Source organism: Montipora capricornis, unplaced genomic scaffold (assembly GCF_036669925.1).
Source record: "Montipora capricornis isolate CH-2021 unplaced genomic scaffold, ASM3666992v2 scaffold_475, whole genome shotgun sequence".
NCBI classification, from domain to species: domain Eukaryota; kingdom Metazoa; phylum Cnidaria; class Anthozoa; order Scleractinia; family Acroporidae; genus Montipora; species Montipora capricornis.
The window spans coordinates 847,501-875,000 of NW_027180212.1; the positions used below are offsets into that span (position 1 = coordinate 847,501).

Consider the following 27,500-nt stretch of genomic DNA (forward strand, 5'->3'; position numbering starts at 1 on the left):
TGTTACACGTTGGCAACTTCTTTCGCAACTTGCAACGCGTACAATAACAAACAAGATGGCGGACACGCTAAGTCGCCGAAAGATGACCTCTGATTGGCCCATTCTGACAAAATTGTGTTGCGGCAAGTTGCAGAGGGGATGTCACACGCAAGCAACTTGTCTCGCAACGTTGCGAAAAGTAGAGGGTCGTTCTACTTTTCTCGCAACTCGCAACGCAACAATTGCAGTTGCAAAATGGGGTGTTACACGTGAATTTTTTCTCGCAACTTGCAACGCAACGTTTGTTGCGATGCGAGTTGCAAGAAAAATTGCCTTTAAGGGTCGATTTACACGGTGCGATTTGGAGTCTGCGACAAGCTTACGACAGGCCTACAACTCGTTTACGTTTGTCGCGTACGTAAGGAAAAATGTCGTAGCATTTTAAAACATGTTTTAAAACGCTGCGAATGCTATCGTACATCCGTCGTAAGCTTGTCGCATGCGCCAAAAATCGTACCGTGTAAATCGGCCCTAATTTACGGTTTTGGCGACATGTAACCAACAAGACAACGCGCGCTCTTCCCTCTCCTTTCAGAGTACCAAGATATAAAGGATCTCGCTGAAGGTCTTGCTAAAGACGAAGTTGACGGATTGCTGTTAGATGCGTTTACTGCAAATTACTTGATTAACAACGACTGGAAAAACAGACGCGATTTAGGTCGGTTCGAAAGAGTGAAAATCTTGGATCGTCTATTTTCTATCAGAATTTTTCTCCCACTTCCAAAAGAGGATAGGCGACGTCTGGAAATTTGTGTTCGACGAGGCAGCGAGGAATACTTCAAAACGGACATTGCTTACAAATACATGCTTCCAAACATTGTAAGTATAATGTCTACTGAAAGATTGAGAAACTCGATCGCCTATACATCTGGCCCGGCCCAGCTATTTAAAGGGTGGATAGCGCTATCTACCGGATAAATCACTGAATAGTGATATTCCCGGCCGATAGCGCTATCCATCGTTTGAACAACTGAAGGACTGAACGTAAATCAACTTTTTGAAGTGGCTTAATATAGGAAAAACATATAAAACCGATTACTTCAACATTGTAGCCGAAAGAAATCGATAAAACTAGAAACGCTTAATTTAGACAATCAAGATAAAATCGATAAGAAGTAAATAAAAGTAATGAAAGAAATAAATTAAACGATTGATGGGGAAAATAGAGCCTTACGCATGCGCTGGACGTCATTCGAGACCCCGAAGATAAAAGAAATTACGGAAAAAGGACAGAGTTCTTGCTAGACCCTGGCCTTGCCTTCAGGCCTTAGCGAATGCGAACTAAGGCTTTTTGCGTCATATCGTTTCTTGTTCTTTGGCCATCGAAACTTAACAATGAGAAATAGTGGTGATAAACATGGCAAAGCAATGCCTTTTTACTATGATCTTGACCACAATATACACTTTCAAAAGTAACCGTTTTAATTTTGAAAAAAACCATGATATATTAATTTCGAAGGATCTGAGTCCATGGTTGGTTATGACAGTTACTTTTGAAAATGAATGTTACAACATGTTTGTTCATAATATTACGACGCTTCTTCGTGGTCATAACCGTTATTTATATTTCGTTGTTCATTAAGCTTTTTATCCTTATTAAACATCTTTTTGTTTGCTTAGGATATTGGACAAAGCAACCCATGGAACCAGCGTTTATATTTATTTAGGTCGACCGAGCCACTTTTTCGGAAGAGTCTATATTTGCTGCTGGGTACACTAGCCGCTTTCATTGTCATTGGTTTGGCATGGGAATTGGTCAAGAGGCAAAGAATGCAAACATTCAGAGTAAACAAAAATGGTAAGGCAAGAGTTCCCTGCTAACAGAGGTTTCTTTCCCAGGTGATCTGGTGACGTAGTTTGGAGGACTGGAAAGAACATTTTTAACGCCGTATCCCACAACCTCGCGCGGCGTTAGGTTTTGTTTCCAAATTTCCTGCAGTATTTCCATCGTGAAAACTCAACAGATCATTCGGTGTCTCCCACATTCCTGTTACTGAATGAAAATTCAAGTAGAAACCACGGAGATCTAACCTCTCCTCTGCCATGTTGATGTCGGAGATAACATTCAAGGCCGCGCGCGGTTGTGGGATACGGCGTTAAAATTTTTCTCCCCAGTCCTCCGGATTACGTCACCAGATCACCTGGTCCCTTTGGTTTCGCTGGACTGGAAAAGAGACCTCTGCCATGGGTCGAAACTGGCTTTGTTGACCATTTGCGGCGGTTACTTAGTGACCGTATCATCACGTGACATCTGACGTGACGCTTAAGGGACACCATGTTACCCGCGGACTCAATAAATAGCAGCGGAATTATTGTAAAGAAATGCGCATGACACAGCTGGCTCATGTGACAGTCGGCAAACATATCAGGGAGCATGCGCTTTAAACAGGTCGTGGATGGCGGTTGGATCAAAGCCGGAGTTTCTAAAAAGGCCCCAAAGCGTAGTTTTTGATGGCGCGCGGCAATGTTTTAGCCAATTATCAAGTTCCACAGCAATCAAGTGATTTCTGTTGGCACTGAACCGACCACTCAGTGTTACGCACTACTTCAAACTCGTTCTTCAAACTCGCTACTAACTTTCTATGAACTTAGTAACATCACTTGTCGCCTAAGGTTAGTTTTTTTCTTCTTGAAAGGTCTCACAAGACCCATCGAGATGAACGCACTACTCACAAGGAGAGAATTAAAAGACATAGTAAACAACATTGATGAAGTTGAAAGGTGTCTTGATAAGATTTTGGAGCTAAAAGAGGCTTATAACAACCTGGACGACTGCTGGAGTGACGGCAACGAAAGTCAAAGGGAATCATATTTGATAACATCGGTGGGAAATCGCTCAACAAAGACGTGACGTTTCTTCTTGTGGTCGCTGGGTAGTGCGCGATATAGAAAAGAGAGGCCTTGGAACTATGCAGAAGACATGAAGGGATCGAGACAATACAAGCAAGAGTTTTCCCATAAGATTTTATACCATGTAGTTTTCGAAAAAATCTTGAGTTTGTTAATTGAAAAAAATGATTGATCCTTTAATGGCATCGCAAAGAGCCATGCAAAGAGATCGACGTAGATGTGGGACTCATGCTAGAGATATTTTGGAATTATTTTCCATCGGAGCTGTTCACCTAAAACTTCACATGAAACTCCAGCGTGCGCTGTAAGACCCACAAAGAACATACGCACCTTAATTATGCTAAACGTTAAATAAAATCTTAGAATTAATGTCTCGACTCAGTTCAGTTTAATAGTTTGGCAGTGAATGCAATTACCGTAAATGTAACATGTAACGTCCCCCCCCCCCCCCCCCCTAGCTATGCGTTTACAATCGTAGGATTCCTTGTCAAGCACCTTTTGTTGCAAAAACGCGGCAACATCGCTTCCGAGACGTTATTAGACTGACGAACAATTGGGATGAAGTTTAGACTACTGGACACTTCAAATTTTCTTAAAATCCTACTTTACATATGGACGCTTTGTATGATCCATCTTTTATTTGTTCGCGAATCAACCACAAGTTTATTATTAACGCTGAGTGGCACACAAAGTAAGCCTCCAAATGTAGCCTAATAATGAATCTGTTATATTCATTATCATGGTAGCATCAAAATTTGTTTATCTCATTTTTTAATACTGTATATAAAGCACAACAGCAAGTTGGCGTGCAAATGACAATAGGTAATGTATACACCAAAGAATTTCAACATCATTTACCTGTCTTTGAATGAGACAGAAGTTACCAAAAAAGGTTGTTCTCTTAAGGTGAAATGCCAATAAAAGACAACTTTTACTGAATGTTCTCAGTTGTCTCTTGCTGTGCAAAAATCACCCATGCTGATGCAAAAGAGTAATTTCTCAAGTTGTTTCAATGTTGTTTCCTGTCGTTTGCTCATTATGTTTGTGACAGCCTATATACCAAACGCCGCCCTTCACTAAACATCGCAATTTCAGGCAGCATTTAGACGAACTCAGTTTCACATCGACACGGTTTGACTTCGAAACGACGCCAAAATCGATGAGGTTTGGAATTGTTTACACGGAACCGTTTTCGCCAGAAAATCCAAGACGTAACGGCATATACGCGATTTCCCTTGTAAAAAGTCATTGCACTCTGGGTGTATGTAAAACACTAAAAAAAAACACTGGTACATTTTAAAAATTGTCAGCGTATCTTGACCATATGTCTTCTACAAAATCCGAGCTGTGTTGAGTTTTATGGATCCCTGTGGAATTCTTTCTGACCCAAAAATCACGGGGCCACAACCTCCAAATCTGTGGTCCTTTCCCGGTACGCATGCATCAGAACAAGGGAAGACAGCCGTTCCGTTTTCATAGCGGCACGCAGGTAGCGTTCCGGGGTGGCCGTTGAAACCGGCATTGTGAGGAGAATGGTGAGTACCGCATTTTCGTTTGGGTAGCGAGAGGACTGGATTTGCGCTGTCAGGATCGCTGTGCTCTTACCAGGAGGAGAACATTGGCTGCCACTTCGTTTTCCATCGAAGGATCTCACTATCATTATGATATTCTCTCTTCTCAGATGGATCGGTTTTCTATGTGTCATATACCTTATCCTAAACTTCCCGCTTGTGAATGCACGCATGTAGCTTTTTGGGGACAAGATATTAGAGAGATTAAGCAACACGTTCACAGCAAACGTTTGACTAAAATTTGCGCTTTGCCAGAGGTGGAAGAAACTCGTTTGATATGAGCTCATTTCTTGCGTGTTAGAAAGTATCAAGTGGCTTTTCAAATGAGTGAGACGACTTGGAATAACATAATTTTCATGCTTTTAGGACAAGCAGCAGCCCGGCATCGTTTCGCGATGCTTGATCTCTCTATTCCCCTAAGAATCGCTCCTCTTGTGAAAGCAGCCTGTCCACACACACACACACACACACATACAAATGGTTTCCTTTACTTCGAAACAGCCGCGCGAGATTAATTAAATAAATTCATATCCTAAAAAAAAGACGAAACCAAAAGAAAAATCATTCACCGGGGAAAATGTTCGGATAATTATGTCCAAAAGTTTATGAACGCGGGCTTACTTATTTCCAAAAGACTTCTACCCCCTAGTTGAGAACACAGGAAATGAAAAAAAATCATTGATCGCTTCCGGGCAATTCTACTTTTCAATAAAAATGCAAAACTCCACAAAAAGCACCTTTTTGATTTGGGATTTACACCCAAAACGAAAAAATACTTGAGCATTTTTTCGATCTCAATTGAGTTTATAAAGCTTGACAATAGTACCACTTTTTTTCAGATTAAGTGGACTTTTTTTAGGATTTCTCTCCGATATTCTTGAAGTTTTCTCAAGTTTCTCTTTATATCGCTTTTTACGAAAAAGTCAGTGACAAGAAATTTCTCCTGACAAGAAATTCAGATCCATGTTTTTTGAACAGTAAAATTGCTGGAGGCGATCACTGATTGTGAAAACCACCGGCTGATATGGTTCAGAAATTACGCCTTGCAAAAATTAAATGAACGAACTTTGTTTACACGTCGTTGATTCATGGGTCTTCATACACAAGTAGTCTACGCGAAACGTTTGTCACAAGACAATGCACAAATTATGGCAGTTTCCATTACATTGACAGTTTAAGATTAATTTTCACGTTCTTACGAAAAATTATCATGTTTGCTAACCTGGTAACCAGAGATGTGTGCGCAGCAGCTGTTGAGGGCAGAAAATTGTCATTATTCGGCAATCAACACTGAAGTAAAAGATCCCGGGCGAAAAGTTTTTTAGAAATGATAAGAGAACAGACCCAGTCGAAATTACAAAAAATGCTTAAAATATAATAAAACGTAACAGCACAAATTGAAGGTGAAATTCAGAATAAAAGAAATATATATCAATGATAAAACAAAGGTTTTCTTTGAAAAGGTAAAACTCAAATATTGGGAAGAAAAACGCTAAATTCTCCGTGTACATCTTCAGTTTTGAAACTGATATGCAGTAAGCAAAACAGCTGCAAAGCTAGTTTTTAATCGGTATTGCCTGAAATATTAACAACATCGACTTGAAACTTAAGTCAAAACAATTGGGCCAATAAGAGAGAGTTGACATCCTAATAGTGTAATAACATTTCTCATTATGCATTCTGGCCTTCTAGCAACCTTAAAGAAAGTATTTTTTGTCAAGGAACTTCTAACAAGAAAGCGTAGCAAAATACTTTGCTGGGTAGGCTAAGAAAAATGTTGGGAAAGCAAACGATAAGAAGAGGGCTTCATGGCGCATATTTGGTTCTGTTGTTTTTTCAAGACGTCAACGCTCAGTCCTCATCAACACCCTTACATGAAAGCACTGGAGCTAACACGACTCCGTCTAGTCGAGCTACGGTTACATCTCGAAAGGAAAGGTCCAACCTCTGTAATTTTAGCCAGCTTTCCGTCTGTTGGCGTCCTAGCCCGCCGTATATCATGAACGATACCAAAAGCGGTCAGATGAAAGGAATATTTGACGAAGCAATCAACAAGATCATTTCTGTGTGTTGCAATCAAACCAAAAACAGTTCGTGGTTGAAGTACAAGTACGAAGCGTCGAGTTTTTCTGATCTAACTGAATGCATGTATAAAGATTTTGATATCGTCCTTCCTATAGTTCCTTCACAAGTTGAAGCCAATCCATACATCAGGCAGCGTTCCCTAAGATTAATTCAATCTCCCGGAATAGCTGTCATCAAGAATGGAAGAAAGCTGGAAGAAGAAGCAACATCGAATGTTTTGAAAGAACTAAGCCAGTACTGGACTGTCCTTGTGTTAGTTGTTCTTTTGAGCTTAATATTTGGAATTCTCGTCTGGCTATTGGTAAGTATTCCTTCCTTTTATTTTATTCCGCTAAATTACAAAGAGGATGCATCAAATGCAAGGGGAAGTCTTTTGTCGCATTAATTACAACAACAACAACAACAACAACAGCATACGAAGAAAAGGAGCTTTCAAGGAGTAAAACTCACTGAAACCAAACAAAGAAGTTTTCAAAAGTGGGATTGAATTATAGCTTGAAAATAAAACTCCAGATGTTGGTTTTGGAGGAGAGGTGAAAAACAGAGTACCTGGAGAAAAAGCTCTCAGTGCAGAGTAGAGAACCAACTAACTCAACCTACATATGACGCCGAGTCTGGGAATCGAACCTGGGCCACATTAGTGGGAGGCAAGTGCTCTCACTGCTGCACCATCCTTGCACCCCCTGGAATTTTTTTTTTTTTTTTTGCACCCCTGCAAAAAAATTAAGGACGGTGCTTAGTATTGTTATTTCGCATAAATTCTGCGCATTTTGAGATACTCAGATTTCCTATGGGTGGTGCTTATTTAACTGGAATATTTTGCGCGGTTCAAAACTGTGAGGAAAAAGCAGAACTTAGCAAGTGATCTTGGTATCCAAAGAGAAAATCGGGGCTAACTACGCATTTTTCAGAAATAATAAATCTTTGATTTGTAAAAGAACGCCATACATTTCTTCGTATTTAAAAGCTTTTTACACAAATATTGTTGATTAATTATCGTCGTAAATGCGTGGTTACCCCTGATTTTCTTTTGGATTTCAATAAGATCTGCTTTTCCCGCATATTCAGTAAACCGCGCAAAAATACCTTTGAATTAGCAGGCACCGTCCTTAATTAATAAATTTCCTGCGAACAGAGTCTTCTTTTGGGTAAAGTTCAACACATTCTAAGGCTTTTTAGATAATCACAGTTAGGATCGCTATGAAACCGAAAACGAAAGGAAAGCCTGAAAGATTCCGGCTCGAATGAGATTTAATTATGGGCTTCTCTCTTCAACTAACTGGTTTGACGATCAGCGCACTTCCAATAGACCATATTCGTATTCTTGGTATTGGACTGGAACTAGCTTGCAATGGAGACTAATGCGGGGGAATATACTAGAAAGTATTTGCATTTGAACAGATTCCCCCGCATTAGCCTCCATTGCAAGCTAGTTCCAGTCCAATACCGAGAATACGAATATGATCTATTGCTATAAAGGGGCTCCTACGAGCCACGAGAGACTCGCCCCAATCTCTGACTCAATGCCATACGCGGGCTGAGTTTGTTAGTTTTTTGCTTTGAGAGAGCTCTTCCTCGGCTTCTCCGCTTTTCCTCTTGAGTAAAAAACCAGCAGCTCGTGTTTAAACCCAAAGCAACTGACGGTTTGTTTTCTGGCAAACACATACCGTTAAACTCAAATTGTTTCTCGTAAGATTGCAGAGCAAACACTGAAGAATTCCCCAAAGAGTTCTGGCGTGGTTCTCTTGAAGGAATTTGGTGGGCATTCGTTACCATGACAACAGTTGGGTAAGTCAATGAAAACTTTGGTTGAAACACAAGCTTCAGCATTGAGTTCCGTCAGTTTGAGTCAGTCAATAGGATCCTTTGGGGATGAGTCCAGACTCCCTTAGTGGTTGGTGTTTCCATCTTACCGAGCGTGTACTGAAAAATATCACCATGCACTCGATATTGGACAGCTGTTCAGTACACGAACCTGTCTTTTTTACTTTTCCCACTGAACTAACTGTGCAACGTCCTTTGTCGTTAAGTTCCTAGGCACTTTATGTATCCCTTTATATCCTGTATTTTGAAGAAAACTCCCCTAAATTTAGGGCGCGTTCGATTGACCTTATTCCGGAATAAGAATACGTGGAGTGATGATTAAAGCGGTATGTTTGGCACGTTTTGAAGCAGCAAGGATAATAAAAATATGTTTTAAATAGCATTTTAGCACATGTTTGACAATTTTAATGTGAATCTCCGTAAAAACGAAGGATTTCTAACTTATATTCCATGTATTCCTATTCCGGAATACGGTCAATCGAACGTGCCCTTAGTCATGCCTCCAATTTCCTTTTATATTTTAGGTATGGAGACAAAGCACCCCGATTCTTGTTGGCGCGGATTGTCAGTGTGATTTGGATGTTCGTGAGCATCATTTTGATGACGTATCTAACAGCAATTATGACAACATCTCTAACCTTTGGAACTCTGACAGACAACAAAATTATTGATCAGAAAACGGTTGGTTACACTCTTTAAATATTTACGATGTATGCCTCGACTACTCAACCAAACGAACACAGTGATAATATCTAGAGGCTTTGGCAATCCACGCCAACGTGCCATTTATTCATCTTCCAAAACTATAACAAGGTTAAACGTCAATTTAAGTAAACAAGGTCCCCAAGTCCAGACACAAAATCCGAGAGCCCATAAAAAGGAGACTACAACTCCAATACTAAATCTATGTAACGGAATTTTCATAGATCAAGCTATTCTTATCTGAGTTCTTAAATAAGATTTAGTTTGCGTCAGTGACCATTCTCAATCACATGGAAAATAATTTCTCATGCAAGACTTGTGATTTGCTGGAAAGGTCTGGTTTCGCAGGAAAACCATTCTTAAAAAAAAATTAAATTTTAAAAACACCGTTCCACAAATACAATGACTGTTGTCCCACAAATACAATGACTGCTGTCATGGGTTTCCTAACGAAAACCTCTAAAACCCAGCAGCTGAGAATGGGAAACGTTTCTAGCCTGGGAGTTTTAGGTTTTCTTCATTATTTATGGAAATCGGCACATAGGGTCACATAGGACCCCGAAGATTTAAGCATTGTTTTCATCTTACCACAGCTCGGCGCTTTGAATGGAAGCCAAGAATACTCTGAAGGATGGAAAGAGGGAGCAATGGTAAAACGTAAGAGATTATTTGACAAGCGACAATAGGGAAGTGAACGTGCAGCACGTGCGAGGCGCATTTGTGTACATTACCGTACTTGTCAAAACAACAACTTAAAATGAGTAAGTTTAAGGCCATGTTACACGAGGCAATTTTTCTTGCAACTCGCAACGCAACGATGACCAACAAAAAACCTTTCAAGTTGCAGAGGGTATGTTACACGTTGGCAACTTCTTTCGCAACTTGCAACGCGTACAATAACAAACAAGATGGCGGACGCGCTAAGTCGCCGAAAGATGAGCTCTGATTGGCCCATTCTGACAAAATTGCGTTGCGGCAAGTTGCAGAGGGGATGTCACACGCAACCAACTTGTCTCGCAACGTTGCGCAAAGTAGAGGGTCGTTCTACTTTTCTCGCACCTAGCAACGCAACATTCGCAGTTGCAAAATGGGGTGTTACACGTGAATTTTTTCTCGCAACTTGCAACGCTCCGTTTCTTGCTACGCGATTTGCAAGACAAATTGCCTCGTGTAATATGGCCTTTAAGGGTCGATTTACACGGTGCGATTTTGGCGTCTGCGACAAGCTTACGACAGGCCTACAACTCGTTTACGTTTGTCGCGTACGTAAGGAAAAATGTCGTAGCATTTTAAAACATGTTTTAAAACGCTGCGAATGGTATCGTAGGTCTGTCGTAAGCTTCTCGCATGCGCCAAAAATCGTACCGTGTAAATCGGCCCTAATTTAAGGTTTTGGCGACATGTAACCAACAAGATAACGCGCGCTCTTCCCTCTCCTTTCAGAGTACCAAGATATAAAGGATCTCGCTGAAGGTCTTGCTAAAGACGAAGTTGACGGATTGCTGTTAGATGCGTTTACTGCAAATTACTTGATTAACAACGACTGGCAAAACAGAGGCGATTTAGGTCGGTTCCAAAAAGTGGAAATCTTGGATCGTCCATTTTCTATCAGACCTTTTCTCCCCCTTCCAAAAGAGGATAGGCGACGTCTGGAAATTTGTGTTCGACGACGCAGCGAGCAATACTTCAAAACGGACATTGCTTACAAATACATGCTTCCAAACATTGTAAGTATAATGTCTACTGAAAGATTGAGAAACTCGATCGCCTATACATCTGGCCCGGCCTAGCTGTTTAAAGGGTGGATAGCGCTATCTACCGGATAAATCACTGAATAGTCATATTCCCGGTCGATAGCGCTATCCATCGCTTGAACAACTGAAGGACCGAACGTAAATCAACTTTTTGAAGTGACTTAATATAGGAAAAACAAATAAAACCGATTGCTTCAATATTGTAGCCGAAAGAAATCGATAAAACTAGAAACGCTTAATTTAGACAATCAAGATAAAATCGATAAGAAGTAAATAAAAGTAATGAAAGAAATAAATTAAACGATTGATAGGGAAAATAGAGCCTTACGCATGCGTCAGACGTCATTCGAGACCCCGAAGATAAAATAAATTACGGAAAAAGGACAGAGTTCTTGCTAGACCCTGGCCTTGCCTTCAGGCATTAGCGAATGCGAACTAAGGCTTTTTGCGTCATATCGTTTCTTGTTCTTTGGACATCGAAACTTAACAATGACAAATATAATACTACAAATAGTGGTGATAAACATGGCAAAGCAATGCCTTTTTACTATGATCTTGACCACAATATACACTTTCAAAAGTAACCGTTTTAATTTTGAAAAAAACCATGATATATTAATTTCGAAGGATCTGAGTCCATGGTTGGTTATGACAGTTACTTTTGAAAATGAATGTTACAACATGTTTGTTCATAATATTACGACGCTTCTTCGTGTTCATAACCGTTATTTATATTTCGTTGCTCATTAAGCTTTTTATCCTTATTAAACGTCTTTTTGTTTGCTTAAGATATAGGACAAAGCAACCCAAGGAACCAGCGATTATATTTATTTAGGTCGACCGAGCCACTTTATCCGAAGATTCACTATTTGCTTCTCGGTACACTAGCCGCTAACATAGTCATTGCTTTGGCATGGGAATTCTTCAAGAGGCAAAGAATGCAAACATTCAGAGTAAGCAAAAATGGTAAGGCAAGAGTTCCCTGCTAACAGAGGTTTCTTTCCCAGGTGATCTGGTGACGTAGTTTGGAGGACTGGAAAGAACATTTTTAACGCCGTATCCCACAACCTCGCGCGGCCTTAGGTTTTGTTTCCAAATTTCCTGCAGTATTTCCATCGCCAAAACTCAACCGATCATTCGGTGTCTCCCACATTCCTGTTACTGAATGAAAATTCAAGTAGAAACCACCGAGATCTAACCTCTCCTCTGCCATGTTGATGTCGGAAATAACATTCAAGGCCGCGCGCGGTTGTGGGATACGGCGTTAAAATTTTTCTCCCCAGTCCTCCGGATTACGTCACCAGATCACCTGGTCCCTTTGGTTTCGCTGGACTGGAAAAGAGACCTCTGCCATGGGTCGAAACTGGCTTTGTTGACCATTTGCGGCGGTTACTTAGTGACCGTATCATCACGTGACATCTGACGTGACGCTTAAGGGACACCATGTTACCCGCGGACTCAATAAATAGCAGCGGAATTATTGTAAAGAAATGCGCATGACACAGCTGGCTCATGTCACAGTCGGCAAACATATCAGGGAGCATGCGCTTTAAACAGGTCGTGGATGGCGGCTGGATCAAAGCCGGAGTTTCTAAAAAGGCCCCAAAGCGTAGTTTTTGATTGCGCGCGGCAATGTTTTAGCCAATTATCAAGTTCCACAGCAATCAAGTGATTTCTGTTGGCACTGAACCGACCACTCAGTGTTACGCACTACTTCAAACTCGTTCTTCAAACTCGCTACGAACTTTCTATGAACTTAGTAACATCACTTGTCGCCTAAGGTTAGTTTTTTTCTTCTTGAAAGGTCTCACAAGGCCCATCGAGATGAACGCACTACTCACAAGGAGAGAATTAAAGACATAGTAAACAAAATTGATGAAGTTGAAAGGTGTCTTGATAAGATTTTGGAGCTAAAAGAGGCTTATAACAACCTGGACGACTGCTGGAGTGCCGGCAACGAAAGGCAAAGACAACTAGACCCTCCGTGAGGGTACACTGGGTTGCCTGTGGTACGTGCAGCCCCGGAGGTGGGGGGGGGGGGGACTCCCATATGGAACACACAGGGATGCTAGTCGGAAATTTTAAATTTAACCCCTGAAGGAGACCATCTGGGCGTGGCTGAAGCTTTTTGTGACTCCTAAAGGAGACCAATCTGGGTGTGACTTAAGCAAATTTTGACCTTAAGCGAGACCAAAATCCAAAATTTACACCCCTAAGCGAGACGACGAGCATCCCCGTCTGTTTCATATGGGAGTACCCCCCCACCCCCCCCCCCCCCCGTCCCCCCCCGGGCTTGCAAAAACAAACCAAAAGGTAATTAACAGGTCCTCACACGTTCGTACGACGAAACAGATCCTTTTCTGAGGTTAAAAACCTGGCTACTGGCCTAACTCTTCTTCCTACTTTCCCAACCGCGAGAAAACCGCGGTAAATCAGCCATCGCCAAAAAATGTTTTTTTTTCTCAAAAAATATTTAAGTTAGGGGGAAAAAATACATCATTTTAAAGCTAAGAAAATAAGCTTTCCAACAGCATATAACTTATTTACAGAAAACTGAAACATTTTATAAAAGCGAAAGTTGAACGAAAAAATTTAAGAAAAATAACAGTAAAATATGTTTTCTAGGCAAAATTTGGTCATTTTAGCGTTGATTACGAATTTTTGGATGCAAAACTAATATTTTCTGCAATTTATCTGCCTTCTTGGACATAAATTCGACCGAAAACTGATAAGGCACGAATATTTTTAGATTTTTAGGAATAATAGATAACGTGGTTCAATGCGTAATGTGATAATGCGATAAAAGTGTCAAATTTGCGACCCATTGCTAACGGCAACGGAAGCGATCGCATTACGAATAATTAACCTCTGTTGCCAAAAACCACTCAAATAACCGGTCAGTGTAAAACGCAGACTGCAGACTGCAGACCAGGGATAAAATGCAGACTGAGGGTAAAATGCAGACAGCAGACTGTGGGTTAGTAAAATAATAATGAAAAAAGAGTTATAAGAGTGTTAGTAGCCGTTTGTACTTTCACACTGAAACCCCAACACAGCTCCCATCGCTTTGGTTGCCCCACCGCATGTTTTATCGAACTCTGTAAGAATTGAAGCTGTTTGAATCCTTGTTGTTGTTTGAAAAAGGACAGTTTCGTTAAGTGAGTTGCTTTTAGGCAAAGAAGTCACCACCCCGTAATTCATATGCCCAAGATACCGGGTTTTTGTAAGTTTCTTTTTCTGTCAAGTGTGATAAAGTTTGACAATGAAATGAGCGAAGTCAAAACAAAGATCACAATCGCCCAACTCTTGTTTATGCAAAGTCAAAATTTACTCTCCAAGACGTGTACGACGTGATTTATCACCAGGTAATTCCATCATTTTGGAAATAGCAGCTACTTTATTATTCATCTGCGTCACAAGTTTTCACTGATTTTGGGGCTCATTTTGTTGAAACTCAAGCACGCTTCCAACAGGCCTGTGAACCCTTCCTGCTTACAGAGCAATACTAAAAAACTTCTCCCATATCACATTTGAACCTTAAGCTCGAAAATTCAATACACAACATGATATTATAATTCACAAAGGCAGAAAATACCACAGAATCCTTTTCCAGCGAAAATTTTATTGAAACAAACAACATATTTGCTCTTAGAGGCGAAAACCTCTTCCTATTTGATTGCGTGCGTGAAGACAAGAAACTCAATTGTGTCAAATTACCATGTACTTCAGGTAAATACTGCTCACTTTGATTTCGTCTCGACGGGCGATAGATTGTTGTCGAAGTCCAGTACTCGTCTCTTTTGAGATTCATGCCTAGTTTATCCAACTGACTTTCCACTATTGAGCTCCATAAGGGTATATTTTGTTTAAGGATCCACTAAAACGCCATTCGCGTTGCATGACTTTCGACGCCATTGCAGGCTAAGTTAATGATTCTACTGTGTCCACAAGAGAAATCTACGCAGTTCCACTACCCTCTCGATCCTAAGAAAATACGCGCAGAAGGCTCTATACACAAAGACACTACTTACCAGGGGAGTGACAGGCAAGACTTTTACCGACACGGAAAAAAAAAAAAAAAAAAAACGAAAAAAAAAAAAAAAGAAAACAAAAAAACTAAACGAAGACCTCGACTGGGTTTGCCTTATAAGGCAACCCAGTAATCATGTTTGATAACATCGGTGGGAAATCACTCAACAAAGACGTGACGTTTCTTCTTGTGGTCGCTGGGTAGTGCGCGATATAAAAAAAGAGAGGCCTTGGAACTATGCAGAAGACATGAAGGGATCGAGACAATACAAGCAAGAGTTTTCCCATAAGATTTTATACCATGTAGTTTTCGAAAAAATCTTGAGTTTGTTAATTGAAAAAAATGATTGATCCTTTAATGGCATCGCAAAGAGCCATGCAAAGCGCGGGTAAGATCGACGTAGATGTGGGACTCATGCTAGAGATATTTTGGAATTATTTTCCATCGGAGCTGTTCACCTAAAACTTCACATGAAACTCCAGCGTGCGCTGTAAGACCCACAAAGAACATACGAACCTTAATTATGCTAAACGTTAAATAAAATCTTAGAATTAATGTCTCGACTCAGTTCAGTTTAATAGTTTGGCAGTGAATGCAATTACCGTAAATGTAACATGTAACGTCCCCCCCCCCCCCCCCTAGGTATGCGTTTACAATCGTAGGATTCCTTGTCAAGCACCTTTTGTTGCAAAAACGCGGCAACATCGCTTCCGAGACGTTATTAGACTGACGAACAATTGGGATGAAGTTTAGACTACTGGACACTTCAAATTTTCTTAAAATCCTACTTTACATATGGACGCTTTGTATGATCCATCTTTTATTTGTTCGCGAATCAACCACAAGTTTATTATTAACGCTGAGTGGCACACAAAGTAAGCCTCCAAATGTAGCCTAATAATGAATCTGTTATATTCATTATCATGGTAGCATCAAAATTTGTTTATCTCATTTTTTAATACTGCATGTAAAGCACAACGGTAAGTTGGCGTGCAAATGACAATGGGTGGTGTATACACCAAAGAATTTCAACATCATTTACTTCTCTTGGAATGAGACAGAAGTTACCAAAAAAGGTTGTTCTCTTAAGGTGAAATGCCAATAAAAGACAACTTTTACTGAATGTTCTCAGTTGTCTCTTGCTGTGCAAAAATCACCCATGCTGATGCAAAAGAGTAATTTCTCAAGTTGTTTCAATGTTGTTTCCTGTCGTTTGCTCATTATGTTTGTGACAGCCTATATACCAAACGCCGCCCTTCACTAAACATCGCAATTTCAGGCAGCATTTAGACGAACTCAGTTTCACATCGACACGGTTTGACTTCGAAACGACGCCAAAATCGATGAGGTTTGGAATTGTTTACACGGAACCGTTTTCGCCAGAAAATCCAAGACGTAACGGCATATACGCGATTTCCCTTATAAAAATCATTGCACTCTGGGTCAGTCTGTAAATACTAAAAAAACTCACTGGTACATTTTGAAAAAATGCCAGCGTATCTTGACAATATAAAACCCGAGTTCTGTTGAGTTCTATGGATCCCTGTGGAATTCTTTCTGACCCAAAAATCACGGGGCCACAACCTCCAAATCTGTGGTCCTTTCCCGGTACGCATGCATCAGAACAAGGGAAGACAGCCGTTCCGTTTTCATAGCGGCACGCAGGTAGCGTTCCGGGGTGGCCGTTGAAACCGGCATTGTGAGGAGAATGGTGAGTACCGCATTTTCGTTTGGGTAGCGAGGTCTGGATTTGCGCTTTCAGGATCGCTGTGCTCTTACCAGGAAGAGAACATTGGCTGCCACTTCGTTTTCCATCGAAAGATCTCAGTATCATTATGATATTCTCTCTTCTCAGATGGATCGGTTTTCTATGTGTCATATACCTTATCCTAAACTTCCCGCTTGTGAATGCACGCATGTAGCTTTTTGGGGACAAGATATTAGAGAGATTAAGCAACACGTTCACAGCAAACGTTTGACTAAAATTTGCGCTTTGCCAGAGGTGGAAGAAACTCGTTTGATATGAGCTCATTTCTTGCGTGTTAGAAAGTATCAAGTGGCTTTTCAAATGAGTGAGACGACTTGGAATAACATAATTTTCATGCTTTTAGGACAAGCAGCAGCCCGGCATCGTTTCGCGATGCTTGATCTCTCTATTCAGGGGCACCCAACGACCAATTTGTTGTAAAATGTATTATTATACCCCAGTTAATGAAAATAAATGTTATTAAGGCATTTTCAGGTGTTTTTCAGTGTTGCTGGGAAAGCATTATCTGTTCCTTTTTCCCAGCAAGACACAAAAGAAATTTTAGCCAACTAGATAAAATTGGTTGGTTTCCCAGCCAGCTGGTCAAATTTATTTCCGAGCCAGGAATTCCGCGCGCTTTCAAATCCCTCGATCCAAAACGACCGAACAAATGCGACAAAACCGGGACAAAACGGGTTTTTCCGCAAGCGCAATCACTCTGACCAGCCGTCGTATGTTTGTGACTATTCTCTCGGAGAGGGAAGGGGTTCTTTTTTTTTTTTTTAGTCGTCCTCAGTCTTCAGAGTTTCTACAGCCAGCTTGGGTTGAAATGCTCGAAAAAGTCAGTAATTCCCAGGCAAAACCTCTATCAATAACAAAATTTCCCAGCCAGCTCATCAAAACACCTGTATTTTTGCCAGCCAGCAAGATTCCTCTGGAGAACAGATAATGTGAGGAACAGATTCGTTGGGTGCCCCTGTCTATTCCCCTAAGAATCGCTCCTCTTGTGAAAGCAGCCTGTCCACACACACACACACACACACATACAAATGGTTTCCTTTACTTCGAAACAGCCGCGCGAGATTAATTAAATAAATTCATATCCTAAAAAAAAGACGAAACCAAAAGAAAAATCATTCACCGGGGAAAATGTTCGGATAATTATGTCCAAAAGTTTATGAACGCGGGCTTACTTATTTCCAAAAGACTTCTACCCCCTAGTTGAGAACACAGGAAATGAAAAAAAATCATTGATCGCTTCCGGGCAATTCTACTTTTCAATAAAAATGCAAAACTCCACAAAAAGCACCTTTTTGATTTGGGATTTACACCCAAAACGAAAAAATACTTGAGCATTTTTTCGATCTCAATTGAGTTTATAAAGCTTGACAATAGTACCACTTTTTTTCAGATTAAGTGGACTTTTTTTAGGATTTCTCTCCGATATTCTTCGAAGTTTTCTCAAGTTTCTCTTTATATCGCTTTTTACGAAAAAGTCAGTGACAACAAATTTCTCCTGACAAGAAATTCAGATCCATGTTTTTTGAAAAGTAAAATTGCTGGAGGCGATCACTGATTGTGAAAACCACCTGCTGATATGGTTCAGAAATTACGCCTTGCAAAAATTAAATGAACGAACTTTGTTTACACGTCGTTGATTCATGGGTCTTCATACACAAGTACGCGAAACGTTTGTCACAAGACAATGCACAAATTATGGCAGTTTGCATTACATTGACAGTTTAAGATTAATTTTCACGTTCTTACGAAAAATTATCATGTTTGCTAACCTGGTAACCAGAGATGTGTGCGCAGCGGCTGTTGAGGGCAGAAATTTGTCATTATTCGGCAATCAACACTGAAGTAAAAGATCCCGGGCGAAAAGTTGTTTAGAAATGATAAGAGAACAGAACCAGTCGAAATTACAAAAAAAACTTAAAATATAATAAAACGTAACAGCACAAATTGAAGGTGAAATTCAGAATAGAAAGAAATATATATCAATGATAAAACAAAGGTTTTCTTTGAAAAGGTAAAACTCAAATATTGGGAAGAAAAACGCTAAATTCTCCGTGTACATCTTCAGTTTTGAAACTGATATGCAGTAAGCAAAACAGCTGCAAAGCTAGTTTTTAATCGGTATTGCCTGAAATATTAACAACATCGACTTGAAACTTAAGTCAAAACAATTGGGCCAATAAGAGAGAGTTGACATCCTAATAGTGTAATAACATTTCTCATTATGCATTCTGGCCTTAAAGAAAGTATTTTTTGTCAAGGAACTTCTAACAAGAAAGCGTAGCAAAATACTTTGCTGGGTAGGCTAAGAAAAATGTTGGGAAAGCAAACGATAAGAAGAGGGCTTCATGGCGCATATTTGGTTCTGTTGTTTTTTCAAGACGTCAACGCTCAGTCCTCATCAACACCCTTACATGAAAGCACTGGAGCTAACACGACTCCGTCTAGTCGAGCTACGGTTACATCTCGAAAGGAAAGGTCCAACCTCTGTAATTTTAGCCAGCTTTCCGTCTGTTGGCGTCCTAGCCCGCCGTATATCATGAACGATACCAAAAGCGGTCAGATGAAAGGGATATTTGACGAAGCAATCAACAAGATCATTTCTGTGTGTTGCAATCAAACCAAAAACAGTTCGTGGTTGAAGTACGAGCACAAAGCGTCTAATGTTTCTGATCTAACTGAATGTATGTATAAAGATTTTGATATCGTCCTTCCTATAGTTCCTTCACAAGTTGAAGCCAATCCATACATCATGAAGCGTTCCCTAAGATTAATTCAACCTCCCGGAATAGCTGTCATCAAGAATGGAAGAAAGCTGGAGGAAGAAGCAACATCGAATGTTTTGAAAGAACTAAGCCAGTACTGGACTGTCCTTGTGTTAGTTGTTCTTTTGAGCTTAATATTTGGAATTCTCGTCTGGCTATTGGTAAGTATTCCTTCCTTTTATTTTATTCCGCTAAATTAAAAAGAGGATGCCTCAAATGCAAGGGGAAGTCTGTTGTCGCATTAATTACAACAACAACAACAACAACATACGAAGAAAAGGAACTTTCAAGGAGTAAAACTCACTGAAATCAAACAAAGAAGTTTTCAAAAGTGGGATTGAATGGTAGCTTGAAAATAAAACTCCCAGAAGATTAAGAAAATTGTGACACGATATGTTTCCAGCTGCTTAAAAATAAATATAAAGCACTATCTTCTTTTGTCGCTCAAAACTTTGTCATTCGAAGAGAAGTCGCCAAACTGATTTCTTTCAGAATAAATGGGTGACTACCAAATTTAGGTGAAGATAAGGGGAGATTTTTTCTATTTTCATTAAAATTTACGGCGTGAAAACAATTATACATAAATAGCTCATTCATTTACTGAGGTACTGACTTTCCGACACCTTGCCAAACAATTTCATCTTATTTCTTAATTAAAGCTGCTCTGTATAAGGCCGAATTATTCTTAAAGGATTAACTATAAGTAACTTTAAAATAAAATAGTGATAGTCTCAGTTTAAAATGTTAAGAGTATTAAGAGTCCTAAATGATTTCAAAAACAAAAGACCCCCAAAAATTTCGAATGCTGTATTCTGATCTGTCTTTCTTTGGAGCTAATTGGGGTTTTTTTGCGTCGAGGGTAGCTAGATAAACTTTAGAAAATGCCGGATGTAATTTTGGACAATTGTAAATCTCCTCGGATGAATATGAAAACCAGTCACGTAGTCAGTTTGTGATTAAAAACAACCCGATAACTATTTCAATCGCAGCATAGTAGTCATATTGAACAAGCACGACCTGGCTCGAGCAAAGTAATTACTTTGGCCAATCAAAAAGGATGGAATGGAAACAATCCGGTAAACCAATCAAAACTTGAAGTAATTGCACGTAGCCGACACAAAGCGCGGGAAAATGTGCACGCGCGAGCCACGATTGGTTATGGTTTCACTTCTGATTGGTTGAAAAAGTGGCGCGAGAACTTTGAGCCTATCACTGACTGAAGGAATCATAAACCAAAGTAATTATATAATTAATTTTGACACTCAATTGAAAACTGCTCTAACAATGTTGGCTTGTTGGAAACACGTCACTTTTGTCACTTCAGTCCGCCTCCGCCATTTTGGATTGCTCACGGTTGTTGGATTGCAGACTGGGCCCTTAAATGTGATTAGTCTTTGTAATACAACATTGTTGAAAGGGCGGCTACACCCTTCAACATTTGTTGTATGTCGGAGAAATCAAAACAATCTTCCGACAAAAATGTCGAACAAACGTCATCAAACGTGCATGCTACACGTTCTAACATTGTTGATCCAACAAATGTTTTATAACAATGTTTGAACGTGTAGCCAGGGCTTAACAGTCTCGGCCTGGGCTAACAGTCTGACATCAATGAGAAAGCGAGGACTTTACTTCATGATTGGACTAGTAGGGTGGGGAACTTTTAAAACGGGGAACCCCCCTCCCTATTTCAGCCTTTTCTCCGAAATAATGACTGGCTCCTCACCAACACAATACAAACTCAATAAAATGCAATAGAGCGCCTCCCCCCCCCCCCCCCCTCCTCCTTAGGGAGAAGACGGGGTGCATTTTTATCGCTCATGCTTCTTACGTTATCTTCAGATAAGCAGAGAGTATGCTCTGTATAGTGCCGGTAGGAGCTGGTCACGGTTAAGTGAGATGGTTTTGCGTACAACTACCGGCACCTTACTTATCGCCGAAACCAACAGAATAGTCAAACAGCGACAGAACTTCAGATCATTAAGGGATCTCGAGTGCCAATCCATACCTTCCCAAACAGCAATATCACGGCTAACTAGACAGACCAATAACATCACGTTTCTGCTGACCAATGAGCACAAAGATTATACACGATTCACTGACACAACACAAATCACTTGACTCCGAGGATGACTTCCGTTCAAGTTGTTGAAACGTCAATCAATAGGGAATTTTAGATCGGAGGACGAGGACAACTGCGAGTACGAATTTTCTGTACTGAGCTTGCAAATAAGGTTTGGAGGCCGAGATTTTTCGAAGTGCGCGTGCTCAGAACGAGAAACTCGTACTTGTAGTCGTTTTCGTCCTCCGACCTAAAGACCCCTAATAGCGACCTTCTGATTGGAGGACGAGGACAACTGCGAGTACGAGTTTTCCGTACTGAGCATGCGCATAAGGTTTGGAGGTCGAGATTTCTCGAAGTGGGCGTGCTCAGAACGAAAAGCTGGTACTCGTAGTCTTTTTCGTCCTCCGATCTAAAGGCCCCTAATAGCGACCTTCTGATTGGAGTACGAGGACGACTACGAGTACGAGTTCTCAGCTATGAGCATGCGCACTTCGAAAAACGTAATACGCGTGCCCAGTACAGAAAAGTTGTACTCGTAGTCGTTTTCTCCAATCTGAAGGTCGTTAGTGTCACCAACACCACTACTATCACATCTTTCGATTCGACTCTGTTCTGACAGACAAAATGCGTTTCACTCAAATTTTTTATCCCAGGATTGCAGAAAAAATACTGAACAATTCCCAGAAGAGTTCTGGCGTGGTTCTCTCGAGGGGATTTGGTGGGCATTCGTTACCATGGCGACAGTAGGGTAAGTTTATGGCAATTTTTGGTGCAACACTTTTCTTTAGGCTGGGATCAGCCTTGTTTCCAGTGAGTTTTTAGTCTACTGCACTTGCACAGATAGAAAATAAACAGCAAAACTGTAAAATGTTTGTTAAGTCATTGATAAGCGATCGATAATCGGTAAGAGATTAGTTTATATGTCGAAAGTACATTGAAAAACACGACGACTTCAGTTTAAATTTTCTTTGTTTTGTATGGCTGTTTTTTCCACGTGATCGCCAGCTGCAAAGGGAGCATTGCCTTAAAAAAAATCCTGCATGCATGGATAATTTTTTACCCCTTTTTGGTTAATAATAATAAAGTATTCTCGCTTGTCTCACGATGTGGTCACTTGTGATGTAGATCGCGACGTTTCCACTGCATACTGCTAGTCTTCATCAGGCGATGATGTCAACTGGTTACGCGTCACCTTTTAAACAGGATGCTCCGCTGTGATTGGTTGGTTTTCAGCAGCTGTGATTGGTGCATTTCGATCCTCGCTGTTTCGGTGTATTGTTCCTTCGGTCCGCTGTCGTATGGTTCTCTTGTTGTTGTGTGTCTTGATCGTGGGCATCCGTGCTTCCGTAATTTCTGTTCCACTATCCCTGTTGATGTTGTTAGGGTGAAGTCTTATGTGAATCGCCTCTTTGACCCGGCGTGTTTACCAATGAGGATCACGATCAATAAACGAAACGTCGCGATCTACATCACAACCGACCACATCGTGAAACAAACGAGAATACTTTATTATTATTGTACTTCACCACGATGAATAACAGCAACCTCTTCGATTATTTCCATTGGTCCGTCCCTAACAAGAATCTCGGTGGCTGTCGAAGCAAAGAGTTATTTTAATCCAATGGTTTGCACATTTAAATGGCTAGTAGAATGTTTATTCTCCGTTGCTTGAACCTTCCTGAATTTTTTTAAGTAATTAAGTCATTCCCTGGTTTTTCATTGCGCAACCCTGTTGCGCATAATTTCTTGCGTCATTGGCGCGACACGTTGATAAAATGGCGGAAAAACATTGACGCCAAGCTTAAAGTCCGTGGCAACTATAGAAAGACAACCGCTGCCAAGGAAGCTTTTTAGTCAAAGAGCTCAACAAAAAGGTTCCATGGATGGTTCTATGAAGTAACTTCTTCAATGAAAATCTGACATCACTTCAATCACGCATGCAGGCGCATGCAGTGAAAAGCGAATAAAAGCTCCCAGGAAACGAAAGGAAGAGGTGGTTTTTTCACCGGATGAGAACCGTCCCATCATTTTTCGTAAACTGTAGCATGGAAATTCTACTTGGACAAAAAATGGAATTGATATTTTGAAAAGTGTATCAGAGATGGGCATTATGACATCATAATTGTTTTGAGAAATAACTTTTTAAAAAAATCCCTGCTACAAATTTTGTCTTAGAATGTTTTCATACTGTTGCGTTAAAAATTTGTGAGAAACATAGACAACTCGCTGAGTTTTGAGACATTTTCTGTTTTGGTCACATGACTTACGAAATATGGTAACCATTGTGAGTCGAACCATACAAAGGAATGTTAAATAGAACAAGTTTGGCAAAAAGGATTACTGTAGACTTAAAAGAATTCGAGAAATGACTATTTGAAGGGGTCCATAGCAACCGTTTGGTAGTTAAGAGTAAGCCCCTTAATCCGACAGGGAATCGCTATTTTCTCCTGAACGAGTATGGTCACCTCCATTTTTTATTTCGTATTTTTTGCCGGGAACGTTGTTTTCATGGGGTAGTTAAAAAAACCAGCAAAAATCTACGGCCAGTTTCTTTGGCAATTTCATAAAATTGTACTGAAGGAGTCATTACCATTTTTCAGGTACGTACGTGAATTAACCATAGAATGACATCAGGCTCTGCTTTTTATCAGGGATTACATTTTAAAAATAGAGCTAAATTTGTCCTACATTGGTGATGCACGGCAGTTGTCAAAGTAGCTTAAATAGGCATTTTCGTCAGTACAAGGAAGGATTACGTTTTTTGCAAATGTTGGCCGTGTAGCATTTATATTTGAACAGACTTAACTGATTAGAGTGTAATGTGAAGTGCTAAGTTCTATCCCATCTGAAACATGTGATTTTCGTCAGTGTCGTACAATGGAAACAAACACGATGACCACCCTTTTTTATTACATTTTTATCATATATATAGCAAAGCCGCTGAACGATTGTATACCTTAAGGGTGCTTAAAAGAGTTGGTGTTGCTGGCAGCAATATTATCGGTGTTTATAAGTGCTCCATCAGATCTATACTTGGATACGCTGTCCCAGTGTGGCAAGATATTCCAGAGTATTTGTCAGCTATTAGTAAGTTAGAATCTATACAAAAAACAGTACTTAAGATTGTCTTGCCAGATCGTAGTTTTTGTGAAGCTTTGATCATTTCTGATCTTGAAAGTCTTGAAAAAAGATGGTTTGATATTACTCGCAAGTTTTTCTCCACATGGAGATTGCGCACTTGTAATGAAGTTATGAATGTTGCATATAATCTTAGATGTGGTCATGAAAAAGTCTTTCCGCCTTACATAAGAACCAAAAGAGCGAATGATTTTATACATTACTTTTAGATTTTTTAGTTAGTTTTACATCTTGTATATTATTATAATATTGTAATAATTGTTAATTTTACCACTTGACAATTCAGTTGCATTTTACTGGAAAGAGTGGAATAAACGATTTATAGAGGATATTACATGGCCGCGCGGAGATACGAAAATTCTCTTCGAGTGTTGAAAAATATTTCACTCTTTCGCTGCGCTCACTTGTGAAAAATTTTTCAACACCAAATAAAAACTGTGATCTATCATGGTTAGTGCACTCGACTACGGATCGAGTGGTTCGCGTTCGGGTCCTAGCCAGGGAGATTGTGTTGTGTTTTTAGGTAAGACACTTTACTCTCACGGTGCCTTTCTCCACCCAGGTGTATAAATGGGTACAGGTGAATTTAATGCTGGGGGTAACCCTGCGATGGACTAGCATCCCATCCTGGGAGGAGTAGAAATACTCCTAGTCGCTTCATGCTACAGAAACCGGAGATAAGCGCCGGCCTGATGGGCTTTCTAGGGTGGTAGCAGACTTGACCTTTACCTCTCAAAAGAGAGAAACGACTTAGCATTAGGGAATTTTCTTGCTTTTATGACAAACACTAGCTTGTCGGTTCCCGTTCGTCTTTTCACGAAAACGCTTTGCTTAATCTCTCTATTAACAATGTTCGCTCAATGATGATCTCGATAGCTCCGGGTATTTTATTTGCACTTGACCCACAATCGTTGACCCCAAAAGAGACAATTTCAAGCGTAGATTGAAAGCAGTTTCCAAATCACTGTCGAAAGCTATTACGTGATTGCAATTGCTACGCTTAAGTGACTGGTTTAAAAATCTCGCGCCAGTTTATCAAACAATGAGAAGGAAAACCAATCGCGACTCGCAAGCGAGCTTTTTCCCGCGCTTTGAGCAAGTTACACGGAATTGCTACGAATCTGGATTGGTTCATTGCGCTGTTTGCTGTGATTGGTCGAAGTAATTACTTTGGTATTTGCTTTACGACACTCGATTGAAAACCTCTCTAATGGGGATCCAAGGCCGCGACTAGGGAACTATACCCAAAAAGCGGTTTCCATATTTTCGGCGGGAATCGAACCTGCTGCCCCTTCCTCTCAGTTTTGTAAATTCATTTCTCTCGCCTTTGCTTATCTTTTAGGTATGGAGATAAGGTGCCTCGATACTGGTTGGCTCGGATTGTCAGTGTGATATGGATGTTTTTAAGCATCATTGTCATGACGTACCTAACCGCAATCATGACGACATCTTTGACCTTTGGAACTTTGACAGACAATGGGATGGTTGAGAATAAAAAGGTACAGTAGGTTACATTCTCTAAGTATTTACTTCATATGTCTCACTTATAGACTTTGGTGACCTGGGCAGTTAACTATTTTTGTTCTCACTACAGTTTGGTGTCTTGAATGGAAGTCACGAAAGCTCCGAAGGATTGAAAGAGGGTGCCATCATTCAAAGTAAGCGTGTTGTCACCTTTTGTGAGCGCTGTCGTCTGCCATCATGTTTTGCGAGGGAGTAAAGCTTTCACATGTGTCAGGAGCTCATTAAGAGGAGCCTCTATCTCCCATACTTGGCCTCGGAGTCAACCCTTTCCGAGTAGATTTATTTATAGAACACCTTCCTTGGGAGATTCAGCACGCTCACTGTTGTAAAAAGCCAATCTCCCTTGGGACATTCAGCACGCCCACTGTTGTAAAAGCCAATCAAAACAGAGCTATCTCAGCGTCAAGGGAATTCTTATACTTTTCGCGGGAGAAACCTGTTCCTAAAAAATAATTTACTCGGGAAAGGGTTGACTCAAGAAATTAGAGGAGATAGAGGCTCCTCTTGATGAGCTCCTGCATGCGTAAAACTTGTTAGTTGGGTTCTCGCGTGGGATGAATGCTAACATGGACATGTTTAATTTTTGCTGTGAATGGGGTAGTTTTTTTTTCTAACAGCAACGCCTGTTTTTTTTTTTTTTTTTTTTTTCTATTTCTAGAATACCGAGATCTCGACGCTCTAGTCGCGGAGTTTGCTGAGAACAAAGTAGAGGGAATGCTTCTTGATGTGTTTACCGCTAAATATGTGATTAACAACGACTGGCGAAACTATAGCGATTCAATTAGGTTCGAACGAGTGAAAATCTTGGATCGGCCTTTTTCCATTGGATTCGTTTTCATCCCAAATTCAACAGAGAAGAGTCTTCTGGAGACATGTGTCAAACGAGGCAGCGGCGAGTATTTCGAAACGGACATTTACACAATAGCGTACAACTACGTACGCCCAGAATTAAACGTAAGTACAACGACTCTGAAAGAGTGGAAGACTGGCCAAAAAATTATTTCACCTTAACAGGAATCGAACCACTGGATCAGAAACTACATTAGACATTGTTATATACCTAGACTGTCGCTCAACAAAACGAGCATTGTGATTGGCTGATTCTTTGTCACGTGGCCCTGATCAAATTCAAATGTATCCCGACCAGGATACAATTTCGCAGTTGTTGCCCGCTCCGGATGTTTTGCTGCGATTGTTGCAGGAAAAGTCTAAATATATAACAAAGCACTTAATGTCTGGTCCCTCGGGAAACTAGTTAGTTTTGTTTTCCTTCGAGTCCTGATGTTTCCCGAGACTTCGTCTCGGGAAACATCAGGACTCTCGGGAAAACAAAACTAACTGTTTCCCTCAGGCCCATACATTAAGTGTATAATAACTAAACCTTCACT

At 40.4% G+C, this 27,500-nt stretch overlaps 3 protein-coding genes across 3 annotated transcripts in view; all 3 read left to right on the top strand.

Annotated features, from left to right (window-relative positions):
- The window catches only part of LOC138036262 (uncharacterized), an 18,683-nt gene extending 15,428 nt beyond the window's left edge, over positions 1–3,255 (top strand). Inside the window, exons 5-7 of the mRNA XM_068882604.1 lie at positions 575–858; positions 1,660–1,837; positions 2,676–3,255. Of these exons, the coding sequence (XP_068738705.1) occupies positions 575–858; positions 1,660–1,837; positions 2,676–2,890 (677 nt within the window). The 3' untranslated portion in view covers positions 2,891–3,255. The remainder of the gene's footprint in view (positions 1–574; positions 859–1,659; positions 1,838–2,675) is intronic.
- A 2,772-nt stretch (positions 3,256–6,027) lies between these two features.
- On the top strand, positions 6,028–12,813 carry LOC138036287 (uncharacterized). Its single transcript, XM_068882622.1, has 7 exons — positions 6,028–6,850; positions 8,240–8,333; positions 8,894–9,050; positions 9,665–9,728; positions 10,515–10,798; positions 11,453–11,508; positions 12,630–12,813. The coding sequence occupies exons 1-7, from the start codon at positions 6,235–6,237 to the stop codon at positions 12,811–12,813; spliced, it is 1,455 nt and encodes a 484-aa protein (XP_068738723.1). The 5' UTR covers positions 6,028–6,234.
- A 6,052-nt stretch (positions 12,814–18,865) lies between these two features.
- Positions 18,866–27,500, top strand: part of LOC138036249 (uncharacterized) — a 13,049-nt gene continuing 4,414 nt past the window's right edge. Inside the window, exons 1-5 of the mRNA XM_068882593.1 lie at positions 18,866–19,546; positions 22,104–22,198; positions 25,931–26,087; positions 26,183–26,246; positions 26,771–27,066. Coding sequence (XP_068738694.1) covers positions 18,935–19,546; positions 22,104–22,198; positions 25,931–26,087; positions 26,183–26,246; positions 26,771–27,066 — 1,224 coding nt within the window. The 5' untranslated portion in view covers positions 18,866–18,934. The remainder of the gene's footprint in view (positions 19,547–22,103; positions 22,199–25,930; positions 26,088–26,182; positions 26,247–26,770; positions 27,067–27,500) is intronic.